The 23,294-nt window shown below is 36.0% G+C and overlaps 2 protein-coding genes across 3 annotated transcripts; both read left to right on the top strand.

Moving 5' to 3' along the window:
* Positions 1–182: 182 nt before the first annotated feature.
* Positions 183–14,553, top strand: Dnah3 (dynein heavy chain 3, axonemal). Its single transcript, XM_066739566.1, has 10 exons — positions 183–689; positions 759–988; positions 1,189–1,458; positions 1,526–1,888; positions 2,064–2,274; positions 2,351–2,578; positions 2,700–11,873; positions 11,946–12,103; positions 12,176–12,944; positions 13,017–14,553. The coding sequence occupies exons 1-10, from the start codon at positions 183–185 to the stop codon at positions 13,311–13,313; spliced, it is 12,207 nt and encodes a 4,068-aa protein (XP_066595663.1). The 3' UTR covers positions 13,314–14,553.
* Positions 14,554–14,695: 142 nt separating this feature from the next.
* FoxK (forkhead box K) lies at positions 14,696–22,370 on the top strand. 2 transcript variants are annotated; one of them, XM_066739705.1, is made up of 6 exons: positions 14,696–15,540; positions 16,507–16,577; positions 16,683–17,280; positions 17,415–17,671; positions 17,761–17,863; positions 18,103–22,370. In XM_066739705.1, exons 1-6 carry the CDS (start codon positions 15,185–15,187, stop codon positions 18,278–18,280), a joined length of 1,563 nt encoding a protein of 520 aa, XP_066595802.1. In that variant the 5' UTR covers positions 14,696–15,184; the 3' UTR covers positions 18,281–22,370. The 2 variants fall into 2 exon arrangements, with proteins under 2 accessions (XP_066595802.1, XP_066595801.1); XM_066739704.1 differs by having other exon boundaries at positions 16,507–17,280.
* Positions 22,371–23,294: the final 924 nt, after the last annotated feature.

Genomic DNA, 23,294 nt, shown 5'->3' with positions numbered 1-23,294 from the left:
AAAAGGGCTTGGTTGAGTAACTTCGAGTCAGCTTGTTTAGAGATATTATCTAAAATATAATAAACAAAATATATATATATACTTATATATATATTTACTTTTTAAAACTATTTTTAGTAGATCACGCATAAAGTGTTAAAAATGAGATTTTAATTAGTTGCTTAGGGTGTTAGTAAATAGAAATGGAAGAGAACCATTACTATGAGGTTCAAGGGGATATACCCAGGTTATACGAAGCACAAGGGATAGAAGAACATTCGATAGAAGATTTGAAAACAGAAATATATGTTAATGCTCCCGAATTGCTTCAAGATTATAAATGGACAAAAGCAGTTCCTTATAAATTTTCTCATATACACACAACACCTGTAGACAGAATTGGAAGCCTTTTTACGACAAGTGCGAATCAGTGCCGGATAAAATGTTTATCTAAGAAATCAGAAAGCTTAAATTTGAATTTATTTGGACCCGATGGAAGGCTGAAGATGCCATCAGCCGAATGTGTTACAATATACAAGGAAGAAATGGAACGTATAAAAGCTGAGGAAGTTATAAAACAATCTACCAGCTTAACTGAAAATATTGTTAATTTGAGAGAGTTAGCTGATGGTAGTTGGAAAGAAAAAAGAATGAAGCCAAAGCATAAGGAAAGAAAAAGAACGGTTAACAGAGAAAAATCCAAGAATAAGGTTTCTGTTTTCCCCTATTTTTATTTATAATGGTATTTAATCAAGAAATACAATTGTTGTAATTTACAGAAAATCCTATGTTTAGAAGCAGAGATTCCATTGTCGGTTGATGAGCAATTGAATAAATTATTAACAATCATTGACAGGGAACAAAACAGTTTTATAAGGGTAGAAGACATACAGAGAATTAAATATTTAAAGAATTATTGCATATCTGAGAAGGATTTAGCAGATTACGATTATAATCAACTAGAAGCTGGCAAAACACGAATCGTTGGTAGATTACGTAATCGAAAAGAGTAAGTGGACGAAGAATGTAAAATTTAATTATTTTTATAAATGAAAATAAGAAAATATCATAATAACGTAATGAGTAAAAGAATGAAACGATTAAATATTAAAGTTCGTGTCTATGTAACTGATAAATTACAATTAAATTATTATTAATTCTTTTCTTTTAAAACTGAACTGATTAAATCCTGTAAATAATTATTTTTAGCTTTGAGCAAGTATTAGAAACCTTGGAGCCAGAAATAATTGAATATTACAAAGACAGTCTTCGTTCAGCAATAATTGCATATATTCTTCAAGATGCTGATGAACAAAAACGTTTACGCATTGAAACGGTTCCAATTTCGTATCCTGTCATAAATGTTACCGCACCAGTTCCTTTCCATCAAGCGAAAATTCATGGAGAACATTTTATACAGCACAATTTATTTATTACAAATGAAATACTCAGAGATATTCGTGATTTATGGTTTTCAAAGTTAGTATAGATTGCATTAATTAACCATGCAAAAAATATTTGTACAACTCCTTAATTATGTATATAGGTACAAAGACATGCGAATAATTGATATTTGTGACCTTGGCGATCTTCCCATCCCCGTTACAGATATCGAATCAAGAGTTAACAATTTGTGCGAAATGACATCAGATAAAATTGTTAACGAGTGGCTAGCCGATGTAGCTGAAATTTTGTTAGAAAAAAAGAACGTCTGGGGTATATTAGTCGTGGAAGGTCGTAACGCGTCAACTGCAATAATTGAACAATATTTTCAATGTATCAATTCTCTTTTATCTCTGCAGCTGCGAGTTATTGTTATACAAACTTTGCAGGATATTAAAGAGTTTTTTGTGCAATACAGTGAAGGAAATTCGTTTGATGGAGAATACAAGGATTACATGTTCATTAAGTAAGATTGGTATAATATTAAAATTATTTGTAGACGACTTATAGTTAATATAAATAATGTCAATATCACCAGATAAATCGATCAAAATAACTTTCTATGTTGAATGTTAAATGTACGGAGAATGATCCAAATTAAGAGATTATATTCTGCATATCAAATAATGATTTGTTCACAGGACTCCATTTATTTCCGTACAAGTACAACCCGAATTAGGGATGCCAGTATTACATTGCAACCCTAATATGTATGAAATTCACAAGATATTTTCTACTTGCTTTGATAAAATCCTAGCAGTTGCTAATAAAGTGCCAAGAATTGAAATGATTTTATTTCCAGAATTAAATATGCAAAAATATCTTTTTTCCATTTCACGATACGAAGATTCCGTAAGTTTGTTCCTATATTAATTTTAAATTGATAACTTTATTATTATTTTATATCGAAGTTTATCGCACTTCACAGGTGATGAAATTAATTAATAGAGTATTGGAAATTGTCCTTAGTCACATGGTCGGTCCACAGAAGTATTTAAAAGTTTACGAAGATCTAATGTATATTTTTGACGGTAGTGCCGAAGAAACGTTAAATGATTTTTTCGCAATTCAGCCAATTCCTCTTTTACGGGAATTTGAACAACGAATCAGATCGTTTGACGAACTACGCCAACAAATCTTTCTATTTCGATGCAAAGTAATTATGACAACCATAAAATTCATTCGAATTATTAAAAACAATTCGATGCTCGTGGAATTAGTTTTTATTTGAATTTTAGGATTTTGTTATTAATCATCATTTTATATGTTAACAACAGATTCCATTAAATATGATTGAGATCGATTGCACTCCGGTAAACGATACATTGAGACAAATATTACACAGTCTCCGAAGTAAAATTGTTAAGTACTTTACCGAAGAGCTGACGAACAACAATCAGGATCTGTGCAAAATCTTCACGAACATTTCGGAGAATATTTCAAAAATGCCGGAAACCACGCAAGAAACTGTGGAACTTTATAATTACCTTGTGGAGAGCCGAGATACTACGATGTTTAATATGAGAAGTCGAATTCTGCGTTCAGGAGAATTAGTTTTATTCCTTTTTAATTACGAACCATTTACCGACGAAGATGTTCAGTTGACTTCAAGAACAGTTACATGGCCCAGGGAAATGGAGGTAATGATGGATCTGGCGAGCACCAGGTTGAACATGAGGAAGGAATTTCTGGAGAGCACTTTGCGTATCAAAAGAGAGAAGTTTGAGCAAAAGATACTTACTATACAAAAAGCGATTGAACAGTTTAAGAAGAAGGATCCTCCAGTTCTTACCATGGACGAGATGGAGACGGCTACGGAAGAAATTGAGGAGCTATCGAGGGGGATGGCAAATACGAGAAAGGAGGCTGAAGAGATAAATGAGGAAGAGGGTCTTTTGGATATAGAAATTAGTCCATTTATGCTTTTGCCAATATTGTCTTCCACCGTGGATACGTTGGACAAACTCTGGCATACGGTTCTAAGTTTCCACATAAATTATGAAAAGTGGTTCTATGGTCCATTCTCGGTTCTTGATTCCGAAGAGGTGAAGGAGGAGACAGAGACTATATGGAGGAATCTGTACAAGCTATCACGTGCACTTACTGACAATCCCAGCGCTCGAAGGATAGCAGAACTTGTGAGAGGCAAAGTAGAAAAGTTTAAACAGTTCTTACCTGTTCTCCAAGCTGTTTGCACACCAGGTTTTCAACCCAGACACTGGCAAACTATTGAAAAGTTAATTGGCACTTCTGTTGGACCAATTGATACTAGTAGTCTTTCTGATATGATAGAATTGGGTTTATCTGCCTATGTGGAGAGCCTCGAGGAGATCTCAAATGCAGCTACCAAAGAGCATGCTTTGCTGATTAACATGAAGAAGATGAAAGCAGAGTGGGCCGACGTGAAATTCGAGCTACTTCCTTATCGAGAAACTGGAGTGAGCATACTGACAGGTGTGGACGACATTCAACAGTTATTGGACGATCATATTCTTAAGGCCCAAACTATGCGAGGATCTCCATTCGTAAAGGCCTTTGAAGCAGAAATGACTGCTTGGGAGACGAAGCTAATTTTGATGCAAGACATCATTGACCAATGGCTTCTCTGCCAATCAACCTGGATGTACCTGGAGCCGATATTCAGCAGCGAAGACATCATGCGTCAAATGCCTATCGAGTCAAAGAACTTCAGACGAATGGACAAGATTTGGCGAGCAATAATGATTTTTGCTCTGGAGAACAGAAGCGTGCTTGATGCTACAGGAAAACCTAAGCTACTGCAAGAGCTTCAGTTGTGCAATCAACTTTTGGACGAAATCCAAAAAGGTCTCAATGACTATCTGGAAAAGAAACGTTTGTTCTTCCCAAGGTTCTTTTTCCTATCGAATGACGAGTTGCTGGAGATACTCTCAGAAACGAAAGATCCACAGAGGGTACAACCTCATCTGAAGAAATGTTTCGAGGGTATCAGCAGACTCAAATTTACCAAGGACGAAGAGATCATTGGAATGATATCAGCGGAAGATGAGTATGTGCCTATGAGTGGCAAAATTATTCCAGCCGAAGCTAAAGGAATGGTGGAGAAGTGGTTATGTCAGGTCGAAGAATTAATGGTCTTGTCCTTGCGTGACATTGCTCAGCAAAGTATCATCGCGTACTTCAGTGCCGAGCGCGAGGAATGGGTTCTGTCCTGGCCAGGTCAGATCGCCATCTGTGGCAGCCAAATTCATTGGACCAGTGAAGTTTGTGAATCTTTCGACGACCACTCCACAGCCAATTACTTACAAAAATGTATTCGCCAGATTGATGATATTGTGGCTCTGGTACGCGGAAAACTAGAGCCCATGTCGAGGTTAACATTAAACGCTTTAATTGTCATTGATGTCCATGCGAAGGATGTAGTGAAGTTGCTGGTAGAAGGTAACATAACTAACGTGATGGAGTTTAGCTGGATAGCTCAGCTTAGGTACTATTGGTTCGATGATACCATAACTGTATCCATGATCACAACTGATATTCGGTATGCCTTTGAGTATCTTGGCAATACATCCAGGCTTGTCATTACCCCTCTAACGGATAGATGCTATAGGACGCTGATGGGGGCGTTAAAGCTCAACCTCGGTGGAGCTCCCGAGGGTCCTGCTGGTACCGGAAAAACTGAGACCACGAAGGATCTTGCGAAAGCAGTGGCTAAACAATGCGTTGTCTTCAATTGTTCGGAAGGTCTCGATTATAAAGCCATGGGCAAGTTCTTTAAAGGCCTGGCTCAATCTGGTGCCTGGGCTTGCTTTGACGAATTCAATCGCATTGAGTTGGAAGTTTTGTCTGTGATAGCCCAACAAATATTATCTATTCAAATGGCTGTAAGTATGAAACTGCAAACATTCGTATTCGAGGGAACTGAGATCAAATTGAATCCAACTTGCACGGTGTTTATCACTATGAATCCCGGCTATGCTGGAAGACAGGAGCTTCCTGACAATTTGAAAGTTCTTTTTCGAACTGTGGCTATGATGGTTCCTGATTATGCGATGATAGGAGAAATCACTTTATACTCTTACGGATTTGTTGATGCCAGAAACTTGGCAGAGAAAATAGTTCACACTTACAAATTGTGCTCCGAGCAACTTAGCTCGCAAAATCATTACGACTACGGAATGAGAGCTGTGAAAACTGTTTTGGTTGCAGCTGGAAACCTGAAGTTGAAGTATCCAATGCATAACGAGTCTGTCATTATTCTTAGAGCTATAGTAGACGTGAATTTACCTAAATTCTTGGCCCAAGATGTTCCTCTCTTCAATGGAATTTACAGTGATCTGTTTCCTGGCATTGATCTACCTAAACCTGATAGAGATGAACTAATAGAGCTACTGATAGTCAATTTGGAAAAAAGAAATCTTCAGGCAACACCTTGGTACATTGAAAAAATCATTCAGATTTACGAGATGATTTTAGTTAGGCACGGGCTTATGATAGTTGGCGAACCTCTGGGTGGAAAGACACAGGCTTACCAAACTTTGGCTGATTCGCTGGGTGATCTTGCTGGTAAGAGGAGAGCTGTTATGAGAGAATACAGGACCATCCATAGAGTCATTAATCCCAAAGCTATTAGTTTGGATCAGCTATACGGTAGCTTTGATCCTATCTCCCATGAGTGGAGCGATGGTGTTTTAGCCAATACTTTTCGAGAATTCGCACAGTCCTTGTCCACAGAACGTAAGTGGATTGTTTTCGATGGTCCAGTGGATGCTGTGTGGATAGAGAACATGAATACAGTTTTAGATGACAATAAGAAGCTGTGCTTAATGTCTGGAGAAATCATTGCACTCTCCAACAAAATGAATATGATGTTCGAACCAGCTGACCTTGAACATGCTTCACCAGCAACCGTCAGCAGATGTGGAATGATATATCTCGAACCATCTCAGCTTGGCTGGATTGCTCTTTACGAGTCGTACAAGAAGTATTTAAAGGAGAAACTATTAGTCGACCAGTATGATCTTATCATAGAGCTCATAGATTGGCTAATGGAACCAGTGTTATACTTTCTAAGACACAGCTGTAAACCCTTCCTTGAGACTTCTGATCTTCACCGATTCATGTGTTTTTCCAAACTTTTCACCACGATGCTAGAAGAGGAAGCCCAATTCAGTACAGTCTGGCTTCAATGCATTTTGATATTCTGTTTAGTCTGGGGAGTTGGTCCAACATTTCCCAGCGATAGTCGACAATTGTTCGACGTTTACTTTAGAAAACTGCTACTTGGCCAAATGGAGGAGAATCCCAGACCGAAAGCTTTTAAATTGACCAAAGTACAGCTTATGCCTGAAAAACTAACTGTTTACGATTGGGTTTATCATAAAAAAAATAATGGAACTTGGATTCCATGGTCAGATACTATGACGCAAGCACCGCTACCGCAGGTAGCAAAAGTTAGCGAATTGATAATCCAGACCGATGAGATGTCCATCCAACACTTTTTCATGACTAGATTACTGGGGAGATCGATACCAGTATTATTCGTTGGTCCAACCGGAACAGGAAAATCTGCGATCATTCTTAACTATATAATATCGTTGAACAAGGACAAATACATACAGAACATTATAAATTTTAGTGCTAGGACCAATACATATTTAACACAGGAGATTGTAATGTCAAAGCTGGACCGTAGGAGGAAGGGAGTTTATGGACCTCCTATGGGTAAAAAGTGTATGCTGTTCGTAGATGACCTAAATATGCCACAGTTGGAAACTTATGGTGCACAGCCTCCTATAGAATTACTGCGTCAGTGGATAAACGTTGGATATTGGTTCGACCCAAAAGACACGTCCATGCTTTACTTAGTAGACATGCTTTTAATTTGCGCTATGGTACCACCAGGAGGTGGCTCTCATGCCATAACATCAAGAATGACTCGTCACATGAACATCATAGGAATCGATTTCTTTGCAGAGACCACAATGACAAAGATCTTCTCATCTATCCTACAATGGCACTTTAGCAGGGGTTTTGTTCCAGAAGTTTCCAGACTCGATAAAATGGTTGTCAGTGCCACATTAAGCATCTTTTTACAAGCCATAAAGAATTTCTTGCCAATACCAGCAAAGAGTCACTATACCTTCAACCTACGTGATTTTAGTCGTGTGATCAATGGCATACTCCTGGTACCAGCCTCAAGAATGACCAATCCTGACAAGTTGATTCGACTTTGGGTACACGAAGTGTACAGGGTATTCCATGATCGTCTGGTAGACGATGCTGATAGGGAGATTTTGTTCAAGATGGTAAAATCAACTTGCTACGAAGAGCTCAGGCAACCTTTGGAAAAGATCTTATCTTCGTTGATGAAAGAGAATGAAAAGCAAATAACGAGCAGTCATATTCGTGATTTGTTCTTTGGCAATTACATAGAACCTGACGCAGATCCAAAAATATACGATGAGGTCACTGACCTCGACGACCTACAGGAAAAAATGGAATATTACTTGTCCGAGTACAACATGCTGTCCAAAACTCCCATGCAGCTTGTACTTTTCAGGTTTGCCATAGAGCACATTTCAAGAATTTCCCGAGTTTTGTTGCAAGATAACGGACACGCTATGTTAGTTGGTGTAGGTGGTTCGGGTCGTAATACTTGCGCAAAACTGGCAACAAGCATGTGCGAGTATCTGATAAGACAGATAGAGATCACGAGAACTTATGGACCATCGGAATGGAGAGATGACTTGAAGAGTGTATTGTTAAAAATAGGTCTAGAAGGTAAACCGACTGTTTTTCTCTTCGGGGACAACCAGATAAAAAGCGAGTCCTTCGTGGAGGACATCAGCATGATCCTCAACACCGCGGACGTACCAAACTTGTATGCAAGTGACGAAAAAGCTGAAATTCTAGAAAAAATGACAGCGGTGGCACGTACCACTGCTGGAGGCAAGAGGACTGAGATTACACCGATGGGCTTGTATGCTATGTTTATAGACCGAATCAAGAGTTGCCTCCACATGATACTCACAATGTCACCTATAGACAAGGCCTTTAGGAATAGATTGCGAATGTTTCCATCGCTGATAAACTGTTGTACCATAAACTGGTTCACTTTATGGCCGGAGGATGCTTTGGAGAAGGTCGCTAAGATGTCCTTGAAGGACTTGGACATTGAGTCTGATATTCGTGAGAAATGCGTGCATCTCTGCAAACAATTCCACACGACCGTTACCGAAGCTGCCGAAGATTACTTTTTCACTCAGCGTCGAAAATATTACATAACACCAACCAGCTTCCTCGAGTTGATCAAGTCCTTGTACAAGCTGTATGGTAAGAAGATTAATCAAATAACGAAGCAGCAGAATAGGTACGAGACAGGTTTGGAGAAGTTAGACTTTGCTGCTGGTCAAGTTGCAGTGATGCAGGAAGAGTTACAGTCATTGCAACCGAAGCTATTAGCCCAATCAGAACTTAGCGATAAGTTGATGGTGAGAATCGAGCAAGATACTGTGATAGTTGAGGGAAAGAAGGAAATAGTAGCTGCTGATGAAGCTTTGGCCAATGAAGCAGCTGCTGCTGCTCAGGCGATAAAGGATGACTGTGAGAGTGACCTTGCGGAAGCAACGCCGGCTCTGCAAGCGGCTTTAGCAGCACTCGATACCTTAAAACCTGCTGATATCACTATCGTCAAGTCCATGAAGAGTCCACCGGCTGGTGTTCGACTGGTCATGGAAGCAGTTTGTGTTCTCAAAGGCGTTAAGCCTGAAAGGGTGACAGATCCAGCTTCGGGAAATACCGTGGATGATTATTGGCCAGCTTCGCAGAAAGTTTTGGGAGACATGAAATTCTTAGAAAGTTTGAGAAACTTCGATAAGGATAATATACCTCCAGCCTACATGAAGAGGATTCGCGATAAATTTATCAACGATAGAAGTTTTCAACCTGATGTTATAAGGAAGGTATCCACAGCGTGCGAGGGTCTATGTAAATGGATCCGAGCGATGGAGGTGTATGACAGGGTCATTAAAGTGGTTCAGCCGAAGAAAGCAATGCTGGCTGAAGCAGAGGCTGAATTAGCTGCTCAACTTGAGACCTTAAACGAGAAGAGGTCTCTTCTACAGGAAGTGACTGAAAAACTACAAGCTCTCTACGATGAATTTGCAGAGTGTACGAGAGAGAAGAAGAAGCTCGAGGACCAAATTGAATTATGCTCCCAAAAATTGGACAGGGCTGAAAAATTGATCGGTGGTTTGGGTGGTGAAAAGACCAGGTGGAGCGAGTTGGCTGCCACACTTGGTGACAGTCTTGGTAATGTCATAGGGGACGTTTTGCTATCTTCTGGAATGGTAGCTTATTTAGGAGCATTTACGGTCGATTATCGAACGAATCTGATCAACCGATGGCACGCATCCTGCATGGAAGCCAGAATACCTTGTGGAGAACGCTTTAATCTGATTGATATCCTTGGGGAACCTGTGGAGATCAGACAGTGGAACATCTATGGACTGCCTGCTGATAACTTTTCGGTGGAGAACGCCATCATTATTAAAAATGCTGAGCGCTGGCCTTTGATGATCGATCCTCAGAACCAGGCTAACAAGTGGATCAAGAACATGGAGAAGGATAACAAGATAGTAGTGATCAAATTGACTGATCCCGATTATGTTAGAACAGTGGAAATGGCATTAACTACTGGAATTCCAGTTTTGTTGGAGAACATTGCGGAGGAAATAGATGCGATACTCGAACCAATTCTCATAAAGAACGTATATAAACAACGTGGAATGTTATTCCTAAGATTCGGGGACCAAGTAGTGGAATACAACGAGGACTTCCGGTTCTACATAACAACGCGTCTGAGAAATCCACATTACTTACCGGAAGTCGTGGTTAAGGTGACTCTACTGAATTTTATGATAACTCCTCAGGGTCTTAAAGATCAATTATTGGGCATTGTCGTGGCTAAGGAATTGCCCGTTCTCGAGGAGAAGAAAAATCAGATCATTGTCGAAGGTGCCAATAATAGAAGGATCTTGAAAGACATCGAGGATAAGATTTTGGAGGTTCTGTCAACGTCACAGGGGAATATCTTGGAGGACGAAACAGCGATCAAAATATTGTCTACTTCAAAAATATTATCAAGTGATATACAAGCCAAACAGGAAATTGCAGTTAAGACTGCGATAGAGATAGATATAGCCAGAGGTGGTTATGTTCCTGTATCGCAGCATGGAGCAATTTTGTTTTTCTGCATTACAGAATTGGCAAATGTTGATCCTATGTATCAATATTCTTTACCTTGGTTTATTCACCTCTATGTAATGGCAATAGCTAACAGTGAAAAGTCGTCGAATCTTGAAGAACGTATGGAAAAACTCAATACTTATTTTACAGCTAGTATATACAGAAACATCTGTCGCTCCTTGTTTGAGAAAGATAAGCTGATATTTTCATTGGTACTCTGCGTTGGTCTACTGCGAGCTGCTAATGAGCTGGAGGAGGAACACTGGGTTTTTCTATTAACTGGAGGTGTAGCCTTTAGCAACCCTTATCCTAATCCCGATCCATCTTGGTTGTCAGAAAAATCTTGGTCAGAGATCGTCAGAGCGTCATCCTTGCCAGGATTGAATCATTTAAGACAGAAATTTGTAGACAATTTATCGGAATGGAAAGCTTATTACGATTTGTACACCCCCCAAGATCAACCGTTTCCAGCACCCTTTCATAAGGATGAAAAGAGTATAAAAGCCCTTCTTCTTTTACGATGTATAAGACCTGATAAACTCGTGAATGGAGTCCAAGCGTTTATCATTGAAAACATGGGCCAATTTTTTGTCGAATCTCCACCGTTTGACCTTCAGGGCTCCTATAACGATTCAAATAACGTGACTCCTTTGATTTTTATTCTGTCACCTGGCTCGGATCCTATGGCTGGTTTGATTAAGTTTGCGGAGGATAGAGGCATTACCAAGGCGAGTCTAATGACGATTTCCTTGGGTCAAGGTCAAGGTCCTATAGCTGCAGAAATGATTAATCGTGGGTTAAAAACTGGGGAATGGGTTGTGCTTCAAAATTGTCATTTGGCTGTATCTTGGATGAAGGAACTTGATAGAATTTGTGACGAAGTCATTATTCCTGAGAATACTCATGAAAAATTTCGGATTTGGCTTACTAGTTATCCTTCAAAGGATTTTCCAGTTTCCATTTTGCAAAATGGAGTAAAAATGACTAATGAACCACCTAAGGGTTTAAAAAATAATCTACTACGTAGCTATCTGAATGATCCTTTGTCAGATATAAAGTTTTTTAACACCTGTTCAAAAACTGTGGAATGGAGAACTTTATTATTTTCCCTTTGCTTCTTTCATGGAGTAGTGCAGGAAAGAAGAAACTTTGGGCCTTTAGGTTGGAATATTCCTTACGAATTTAATGAATCTGATTTGAGAATTTGTATTTTGCAATTACAGGTAATAAAATAATATATAATTGTAATTAAATGATTAAATATACTTGTTAACAATGGGAATGTATTCTTTTAGCTGTTTCTGGATGATTATGACGAAACACCCTTTGAGGCGCTTTTGTATTTAACTGGGGAATGTAATTATGGAGGAAGAGTTACTGATGACAAGGACAGAAGATTGCTAAATTCATTATTGAAAAATTACTATAATCCAGATGTCATCTCAATCCCAAAGTAAAAACATTTCTTCTTATAATTAAAAATTAAGTCCTTACAAAGAAACTTAACAATTGTTGTTTAAATTAGGTATCGCTTTTCACCAAGCGGAATATATTATTTACCAGAAAATACTGGTTACTATGGCTGTTTGGAATATATTAAAAGTCTACCAATAAATCAGTATCCCGAAGTATTTGGTTTGCATGAAAATGCAGATATAACAAAAGATAATCAGGAATCAATGCAACTGTTAGATGGTGCTCTTTTAACACAGACACAGATTTCAGGGGAAGGAGCAGAAATGGATACAGACATCAGAATCTATAATATAGCTGGTGAAATTTTATCACAAATGAAATCAGAGTTTGATATTGAACAAACTATGATTAAATATCCAGTGCTCTATATGAATAGCATGAATACAGTCCTACTTCAAGAACTAATAAGATTTAATGTTTTGACTAAATTAATTAAAATGACACTAAGAAGTGTACAAAAAGCTATAAAAGGGGAAGTGTTAATGTCTCCAGAATTAGAAGAAGTATTTAATAGCATGGCAATTGCAAAAGTACCAAAAACTTGGGATAAAAAGTCTTACCCTTCTTTAAAACCACTTGGAAGTTATATTAATGATTTATTAGCAAGATTAGACTTTCTGCAAAATTGGATAGATAACAATGCTCCAATCATATTTTGGATTTCAGGATTTTTCTTCACTCAGTCTTTCTTAACTGGTGCATTACAAAATTATGCTAGAATGCATAAAATTCCTATTGATCATTTAGATTTTGAATTTGAAATTACAAGCCATGAGAAACGCATAGCACAACATCCACCTAAAGGAGTTTATATTAGAGTAAATGAATCACCAGTCTTTTTTTTTATTAAATGTTATGCATTTAAATTAAAAGTGAAAAATCTGTTTCAGGGATTATTTCTGGAAGGAGCAAGGTGGAATAGAGAGATTAATGCATTAGATGAATCAAAGCCAAAAGTTATGTTCGATGTTGTACCTATAATATGGTTTAAGCCAGGTAAAAAGATTGATTTTATAATTAAATCAATCTATACTTGTCCTGTGTACAAAACAAGTGCAAGACGTGGAATTTTAGCCACCACAGGGCATTCCTCTAATTTTGTCATGTTTATTCTTTTTCCATCTAAAAAAGAGGAAAGTCATTGGATCAATAGAGGAGTTGCATGCCTCTGCCAGCTTGATGACTAATGTATTGTGTAAAAAAAAGAACTCTCTTTGTAAATATATTGAATATACATATGGTTTCTATTATAAACATATGCAACATTTCCATACTTTCTTTAAATAATTAAACTGTCCTGTCAACATTTTTTTATCATGTCTAACTGCATTAAAATTGTTTATAAAAGATATAAATAGCAAACATATCTTAAACTATTGTTGGACCACATTAAAAAATTAAAAATTCTATGGTGACTTAAGTTATATCTGGACATAACAATCCTTAGGCATTAAGCTGAATTTGTTGTAGAATTTTATTATACCACTAACTTTATTACCTAAAGTGGAAACAATAAAAATCATTAATAAAATTAATTTATCTGTTCTCATAAATATAAACAAATATGAGTACATAGCCTACATTTTAAAATTTTGTTAGTTTCTTTAACATTATCATCGAACTAAGAAACAAACAATTTCAATTAATTTCCATAATCTTGATTTCAAATAATTGAAATAATAAAAATATCCACCTATGTTTAAGCAAGGTTCGACAAAATTTAAGAAATCCGTAAAGAAGTCCTGTACTTAAATCTTTATTTTCACTCGATGATAAAAATATATGAAAGGAAAAAAGAAAAGTTTAGTTTATTTAAGAAACGGGAATAAACTGAATAAAGTAGTAGAAACTGGTAGAACTAGAAGCAGAGTTGAGGATATTTATGCGATGATAATCGTTCTAGCTATTTTCATTTCTTTTGCGTTTCTGTAAGATTTCTGATACAAAAATGTCCTATATTTATACATTGTTGAATGTATTGCGGAATGTTTTGATACGTAATAGCCCGTGCTGACGAGACATGTTCCTTCCGTAAACACGACTTTTAAGGAAGTGTAGTTACCGATAGTATTTGAAACATTGTCGATATTTGAGGTTATGTTGAGTAAACAGACTGAGACAGACGACCGAGAAAAGTATCAGAATGCGGTTTGCACGTTTGAAGTAAAATCAGGAAGATACAAATTTCTTAGCTATTATCTTAACTATTTTTCCAATATTTTTAAATATAATTACAATAAAAACCTATGGAGCATATATAATAAACAAGAATTCCCAAGCCCAATAACCTCATCGGCTTCCAATACATATGATCCATCATCCAAAATTAAACAATTCCGAATGGTTCCAAACGTTCCAAACTTCCGAATGAATGTTGTTGCGTTTTACGCAAGCGCAGTATATCCTGGCTATGTAGGTTAGGTATAGTTTTTTATATAAAGATATAGTGAGGTTCTACATGAAGTCTGCCACAAGTCTACAGTGGTCCACAAGATCGATCCGACAGGTCGAACTCTACAGTGTAGGATTCTTAACAAACGGTCCGCCAGCTTGCGCTTCGGTGTCACGTGGTGGCCACCCACGTTTCGGATTGTGGGTAAACAAGGAGCCAGAGAGAGAAAATACATCCGTCATTCGTAAAGACGAGCGATAGGAACGAGGATCGTTCACCAGGATACGATAGCGCATGCCATCTTGGAACGTACGTGAAAATTAGACCTTGCGATACCAGTGATTGTTTTGCCGGATACCAATACGTGCCGGCCATATTAGCGAGTGAAATTCGATTGCTAGCAGCATCATCGACGGTTTTCTCTCTCTCTCCCTTACTCTCTCTTTTTCTGTCTATCTCTCTCTCAGATCAGTCTCCTCCATTTTCTCCCTTTCTCTTTCTTGCGCACAAGCGCTTTAACATCTTTCTCTCTTTTTATCTCTGTCTTTGTTTCCTTCTCCCTCTCCTCCCTTCTCTTTCATTCTTTCTCTTTCTCCCTCCGTTCCTCTCTGTCTTTCTCTCTTTCCGATTCTGTCCTCGACGAGGGCTCGTCGTACGGTCTCTGCTATGTCCACGTACTCCCGGACCCAGGAGAGCGACGCGTGGGCTCTACTGGCCCTAAAATCGGCACCGGCCAGTCCCACGAAGATGTGGAACCCGGAGGCCAAGGGTGCTCCGATAGCGAGATTGGAGGGCCGAGAGTTCGAGTACATGGTTAGGCAACGGCGCATCACCATCGGCCGCAATAGCAGCAGAGGCGAGGTCGATGTCAACATGGGACACTCTAGCTTCATCTCCAGGAGGCACCTCGAGATCTTCTATGATCACCCCTTCTTCTTCATGGTTTGCAATGGCAAAAATGGTGTATTCGTCGATGGGGTCTTTCAGAGAAAAGGCGCACCTGCTTTTCAACTGCCAAAGACGTAAGATTCTCTCACCAGTCATCCTCTGTTACATAGTCTAATAGTTCCTTGTGTTCTGGGATTGTTGAAACTCTTTCCTGTTGGTAGTGTAAACCTTTACGAGGTCTTTTTAATATCTGTACTTGTTCTGCGCTCTCTATTTTTGCTTTGTTTTTCTCAACATTCATCGTGCTTCCTCTATATTATTATTGATTCTCAACTACTGTTTTGGAAAGCATAATATTTTCCCGTTCTTACCATATTTAAGCTGTTTGGTTTTTTGGTTTTTGTTTCTCCTTTAAGCTTGTACATTTGTACATGTGTTATTATCTTATGTTGTTTTTACTTATTTTTGAAACTTTTAATTAGAACAATCAACTTTTAACGGGCTGTCTTTGGTGTTTCTGTTTTTATATATTTACACTAATTCTTGATAATTTTCAATTTTTGGCCTATACTTTAAATATTTATAGATGATGTTTATTTATTTATAGTATATTGTTTATCCATAGCTACTTAATAGATATCATTAAATGTTTTGTCTTTTTCCTGAGGTTTACAATTTTTTTATAATTATTTAAGTATAGAGCCATATATCATTTGAGGATAAACTAAATTGTAAAAGTAGTTTTGATAGTCTTGCATATCCATAATCCTTTTTTCCCCTCTGCTGTAATGTATTCCAAACACACTTCTAAGTTTTGTTTACATAAACTGTTGGAGCTCATCAATGAAGCATGTAGACTGTCATGTTGAAATTTAAGTTACTTGTGTTATCTTTTTTCAATCAATCTTGGAAGTATTCAGCTTTGTAAACAAATAACACTGGCCCAATATTTTTGCTTTGAGGTCATTATCAATATTTTAGGTTCATATGTGCATAGCTATAAGCTATACATTTAATTATTTTTTTATACTTTAAATTAAGTAAAAATAATTATCTAATATTACTTCTCTTTATAAAGTAAAATTGTTTTTTTATCACAGGTGTACATTCAGATTCCCGAGTACAAATATAAGGCTTGTGTTTCAATCATTGGTGGATGAGCAGGAGCAAGGTAACATTCGCGTACCATCACCACCAAAGCAAAGGGCTCCCTTGCCTCCTTTACGTATCAATATTCCTGATACAGGATATAGTAGTCCATTTCCCTCTCCCACAGGGACAATTAGTGCTGCTAATTCCTGCCCTGCCAGTCCACGCGCTGGACAGGGCAGGAGAAATATATCAGCAGATCTTCAAATGGTAGCAGCTTATGCTGCAGCAGTTGCAAATGATCCGCAGAATTCTTCATTAGAAAGACACGAGGGAGGACAGAGCTCAAGCAAACAAATAAGCCCTGAACCTGGAGCAGAATCAAGATACAGAAACGATGGAAGTTCAGGTCCTAATGGTACAACTTCTCACTACAGTCCTCCAAAGGATGATTCTAAGCCACCATACTCTTATGCACAACTGATCGTACAAGCGATAGCTTCTGCTCCAGATAAGCAACTGACGTTATCTGGAATATATTCATATATTACCAAGAATTACCCATATTACAGAACTGCTGACAAAGGGTGGCAAAACTCGATTAGACATAACTTGTCGTTAAACCGTTATTTTATTAAGGTACCGAGAAGTCAGGAAGAACCTGGTAAAGGTTCGTTTTGGAGGATAGATCCTCAATCTGAAGCAAAGCTTATTGAACAAGCTTTTAGACGAAGAAGACAACGTGGAGTACCTTGTTTCCGTGCACCATTTGGCTTATCATCAAGGTACAGTACAAAAAAAATAACTATACATTCAAAAATTTGATTTAACAGATTCGAGTATTATACTAATTGGTTTTTTTCTTAGTAAAAATAGCAATTTTAAAGTTATTTAAAGTATTTGTATTTATTGTAAATAGAAGTGCACCAGCTTCTCCATCTCATGTGGGTATAAGTGGTTTGATGACTCCTGAATGCCTGAGTAGAGAAGGCTCTCCAGGACCTGAATCATATCCAGATAGCTCTGTTCCATCACCAGCTGGTCAACTTACAAGTCAGTCAGCTCCAGGATCTCCTGGACATCCATATGCTCCTCCCCAAACATCACATAAAGGACGCCTAATGCAGCAAATTACAGTAGTAACAAATGGAGTTAATAGTGATACAGCAAGAGAAGGTATTTTCATTTGCTACGAGGAAAGAAAAACGTAAAACATACAAGGCTATAAATTTACATTTTTATATTAACTTGATTTATTTTTTAAGAAAAATATCTGATCCCTGGCAATGTAATGGAGGAGCATTCTTTATCTCCGGCTGGTCAGTTCAGTCCGGCTCCTGTTATTGTACAAACAACATATAACTACAGGTAAAAACGATCTTTTAAACACGCAGAATTTTTGGTATTATTATCTATTAATTAGCTGCTTTATAATGGACTGTATTTGAAATAGTTTATTGTATTTCGAGGAGAATTGCTTATAGTTTTAACAGATGTATGTATTTTTACTCCCAATTTCATAGTACAAAAATAGCATAGGTATTTCTGCAATAATTTTGCTATTAATGAGGAACACAGACTTAATGTAATCTGTTGGTTTGCTTCAGTGGAAGCTTTATAGGCCCTGATGCAGGCGTCGGGGTGGGGAAGCGAGCACACGATGAATCGGATAGTTCGCCAGGTTCACCTGCTCCGCTTGCAATTGTTGAAAGTCCTGAACCAACGGAGCATCAGCAGCAGCAGCAACCGAAACGTCAGCGCGTACACGACGCGGATGATCATTGAACTATTATTCTAGCATCTTACTATGTAGGACATTGTTACATTACATTATTTGCTTATCGCCAAACACGCCAGCTACACTTTCTTTTATTGCGTTAACTATTCTAAACTGCACATTACAGTACAAAAGCTTCTAAAAGAGGAAGCAAGCATTAGTTAACGTTTTATCTTTGTCAATGAAATTTATGTTTCGGATATACTCGAAAAAAGCTTCGACTAGTCAGTTTTTTAACTGAAAGAAAACAAAATTATCTTGGCAAAACTCATATAAGTCCCAAATTATCATGGATTGTAGTTATCTTTCATCTATCTCACCCTAAAAGGTCTATGTTGTTAAAAAATATAGTACGATGTTAGTGGCGATTAGGCAAGCATTAATCACTTTCGACTAGTGTTAAGCTTTATAATATACGATCCAAAAACTTTTTTTATTTTACTTTGTCAAAGTGAGTAAGCAGCATAGGACGAATAGACAATTTTTTCGTCGCTCATAATATTTCACGTGACTGCGTGAATCTGTGATGTAGTCATATCGTCACACGATATGTTATGACGAGGAGAAGATTCGCACTTTACAATGAACATTTCTATGCAATGAGCAGAGCTGTTTTTTTGTCATATTTTTGGTTTAAAAAATATAAAGAAGATCATGATATTTGTTGTTAATAATTATAATCTATTTTTATTTACTTTGCGAAGGTACCGTACTTTAATATGTGATATTTTTTGCTTCTGCTTTTTATCTGCTCGATATAGGATTTTGCTATACTGACAGAGGCTTTTGTATTATGCAAAACTATAATTACAAAGCAGTTGGTGCAGCTGATTTTATATAGCTTCACACCCTACATTACTCGTTTCAACTGACTAATCAGGTTTTACGTTTAATTGTTCTACTTACGTGTTACGTGAACGTGAAATAATAGGCGAATAGAACTTTCTACAAAAGTGCAAATGCATGATTATTAGAGACTACGTTTATTCCTCATTCCTTTTGTTCAAAAGAGAACCGCTAGGGTTTCCACATTTTTAATTTTCTTTGAAAAGTTTGAAGAGACAAGGAGCTATAGAGAAGTGTTTTTTGAAGCATCTAATAGCTCTTACTCGATGGTTTGAAGCGAAAAGACGCGTGAAATAAAAACTTTAATCAGAGCCACGCGCGGTGGAAATATTCTAGTTTAACTGATAAATATACACTCTAGAGGGTTAGCACTCTACGTAAACAACACACACTAATAATAAATAATATGATAGCAACATTGTATTTCGTAATTATAGTGGGAAAGATAGCAATAATTTTTTACATAAAAAACATCTGTATAGAAGGTATAAAAAATACCTTTAAAGTACCGTAAACTAACCAATTGGACCAGAATTTATTGATTTCAAAATTGTTAAATGACAAATCAATAAACTTAAATTAATCGTTGATCTGTTTTACGCCAGTGAACATTATACATGTATTTATCGTTAGCTTTTGTTTATAGTAATTTTTAATTGATAATGAGATTAGTAAATATCAAAACAGTATAGTTTGACAGTAATTTTAGAACTAAAACTATAGCTTTTCAGAATTCAACTTTCCCATTGTAAGTACGTCGTAAGTTAAAACAAGTTAAACTTGAATTCGTTGCTTTAATCGTTTGCTTTGAGAGTTGATAAAGAAAAAATAAGAGATGCGCAAGCTCTTTTCGATCAAGAAAAAAACAATATTTGATAAGAAAACCACGATTTAAAAGTTTTATTTGAATTACGGGAGATAGAATGATGATATAAAAAAAACACTTAAAAGGAGAGAAACTAGAGTTGAGATATATCGATTAACTCGGATGATGCTTGTTTTGAACAAAACTCGTGCACGAAGAGAACAAATAATTTTTAGATAAAGCTTTGCTTTTGACTGAGACAGTCAATGATGAGAACGAAAATAAGCGTTTGCCCCATGGTCAGAGTCTGTCATCTCTAACCAAAGCTCCCAGAATCCTTTCATCCTGAGCCTTTGAACGCAATTGTATCATATTGTGCTAAAAAGAAAACAAAAGAAAAAGCATACCTTATATATATATATATATATAAATACGCGAAATATTATATATATGAAATATATTATGAACGCTATGTTACAAATTGGGGTACTCTGAGCAGCCCCTTCACCCCACCTCTTAGGTCCTAAGAAAAATGAGAGCCCATCCCAAGTACTCAGTCCCAGCCCCAGATCCTTTGTCAAATGTTTCGAAACTCTTGAACTGAGTATATGTATGGGGTACCTCAGGAAATGCGATACATTTAGACTTTGTATTATGAATAATTAAACAAAAAAACAAAAACAGTAATTATATAAAAACTGTATATTGTATATGCGTGACTTCTTCGCAGGCAAACAGTCCTCGATCGTCGTTTTCTAAAGAAAATTTATATTGTATCCTCTATTTTTCTGACTGTTAGTCTTGCAAACGGTGGATAATCTAGGATATAAAATATGGTGAAATGGCAGTTTTAAGAACATTTAAAGACATTTATGGTGTCTCGCGCTGTTTTGTGCAACAAGCAATCGATGAGAACAATTACTTTTCCATTTTGTTTCTAGGAAATTAAGAATGTAGCTCGGCAGTTTATAATTATAGGTCTCGAATTACGCGTTCTTGAATATTTCACAGAATTAAAAGGCAAAATTTTTGTAACCTTGCTTTATTAGTTGCAAAAATATGATTGAAATCTGCCATGCCACTAATGATTTTGGTCTCGTATGTAATATGTTGTGAATTCATTTATACATCAGATATATTCGATTTTAATAATTGATTTATCGAAGAATTCTATTGATTTGCTAATTTAGAAATTTAGAAATTGTCAGTGGAGCGAAATGGGAATGAAGTTTTCTTAACTTCTTTATAATGTGTTTGAAGAGAAGAAGTAGGGAAACATTTTTTTCCATTCGCAGGCAGTACTTGTGAAAGATGGAAGTAAGAAAAGCGCTCGCGTGGCTCTTGTTCAGTGGAGCGACTATAATTAAATTGAAGAAGAAAACGAAAAAAAATGACAGGCAGTGTTGGGTAGAGTACTTTAAAAAAAGTATCTACGAAAAGTAATTGAAAAGTATTTGTATCAGAGATACATTAAAATAATATTGTTGCGAGACAACTTTTATTTCGAACTTTTCGATTGTTAACATATTATATCTTTTAAGACATTATATCTAATGTGAAAACTGTTTCTTAATTAATAAAGAGAGAAAACAGGAAAAAAGGGATTAAGTAAAGACAATTAGTATTTAGGACCTTTAGAATATATAGATAAATACGATTAAATGGATATTATATTAAAAATTATATGAAAATAAAATAAAATTCGCTAATTGTAAGACTAAAACGTAAGGATATTTTTCATTAGAAGATGTTTATTTATATAAGATATGATGATATGTACTTTTTTACAAGTGATTTACGAGTTGGCTTCTTTTTAATACAACTGAGATACATATGAACGAATGTATGAACTAGGAAGAAGCTGGTTGCTATCCAACACTGCTTGCGTTATTTTGCTAAGTATTCGACAAAAAAGTATTTCAATAGCGCTTAATATATATAATATATCGAGCAACGCGTGGTGGGTTCTATGCGTTTTAATTGTACAAAGTTTGAAGGATCTTGACAAATTTTAATCAAGATGCATATATAAAGAAGTTAGTGGTAAAGGATAAAAAAATTATCATTTATTTATCATTGAAAAATATGTTTTGAAACAGCGAGCAAAATTTGTAAACTAGAAGCTAACTATTATAATTTGATTTAACCATTTTTTCAACTTATTTTAATACTTTAAGACATTTTTAATACAGAATGCCTTCCCAAAGTTTAGAATTCACCTTTTAAAGAAAAATAGTAAAAGTAAGAATTACCAAATTTCCATGTTATTTTTCTTACTTTCTTTTTTATAGTACTTGTACTAGCTTTTGCTTCTAACTTCTTTCGAACTTTCATGTCGACTGATGTGTGGCTGATATCGACGTTAAGTCAAATATTTCGTTATTCAATGCCTTTTTTTTTATTAAACAATGAACGTATGACACAATAAATTATGACTTAAAAGCTGATATTTGATTCATGTGAAGTATCAACTATTTTAAACTTTATCGATTAAAATCTTTTAATTTGTTCCAATTGTTGAATAGAATTTATTTTGGGGCTAGTGATGTATTTATTTAATAAATTAATATTGGTTTGTTAAGAAAAAACGTTTGAGTGAATTATGCATAGAAATTGTTTTATGAAGTTAACTATTCAAATTCCATTGTATTTGTCAAAGAAATACAATTTCTAACATGGATAACTCATAAGACCAAAATATTTAATAATATAAAATTAAGGATAATTTATTCAAACGGTCAATTGATATAATAAAATTATAAATACTAGCTTACAAAATATTCTTTCAAAATAAATCCACTTGAGTCATTCATTATTTATTTAAAATTGCTTTAGTTAGTAAAATTTATTTAACAAATTGGAACGATTTATTTATGATACATTGTTGTATAATGAAGAAAGGCCTAATGGTAATTTAACTTTTAAATTCTGTTCGCCTGCGAACTAGAGTGAAAATTGACTGATGGGGTAAAAGAAAAAAACTTCAGAATAATAATGAAAAATTGATGAGACGATACTCTGTGTATCGCGTAGTAGAAAATTAAATAAATCATTGCAGGCTCATTGCAGTTGGCGATTTGTGATTTTACATTGACAAAATAGAGTACATCTGTATAATATCTGGACACTAAAAAGAGAATTTTCGAGTCCATGTCACAATCAAAATTACAATAAATTTTAGAATTTCAGAGGAGAGACCTGGAAATGACCATAGTTTATATTAATAAGGATTTTAAGCAATAATAACGATAGATTAGAATAAAACAATGAGAACAAATTTCTTAATGTGATCTTTCAATTGCACGGTCGGTGATTTTAAGAAAAGATGAAATGAAAAGAAGCAGAATAGTTTGATAATTATTATTCGACAA

This window comes from Prorops nasuta, unplaced genomic scaffold, assembly GCF_024137725.1.
Source record: "Prorops nasuta isolate Cenicafe-Biocafe unplaced genomic scaffold, Cenicafe_Pnas_1.2 PNAS00021, whole genome shotgun sequence".
NCBI lineage: Eukaryota > Metazoa > Arthropoda > Insecta > Hymenoptera > Bethylidae > Prorops > Prorops nasuta.
The sequence above is the reverse complement of the archived record's forward strand: the minus strand, read 5'-3'. Positions and strand labels throughout refer to the sequence as shown.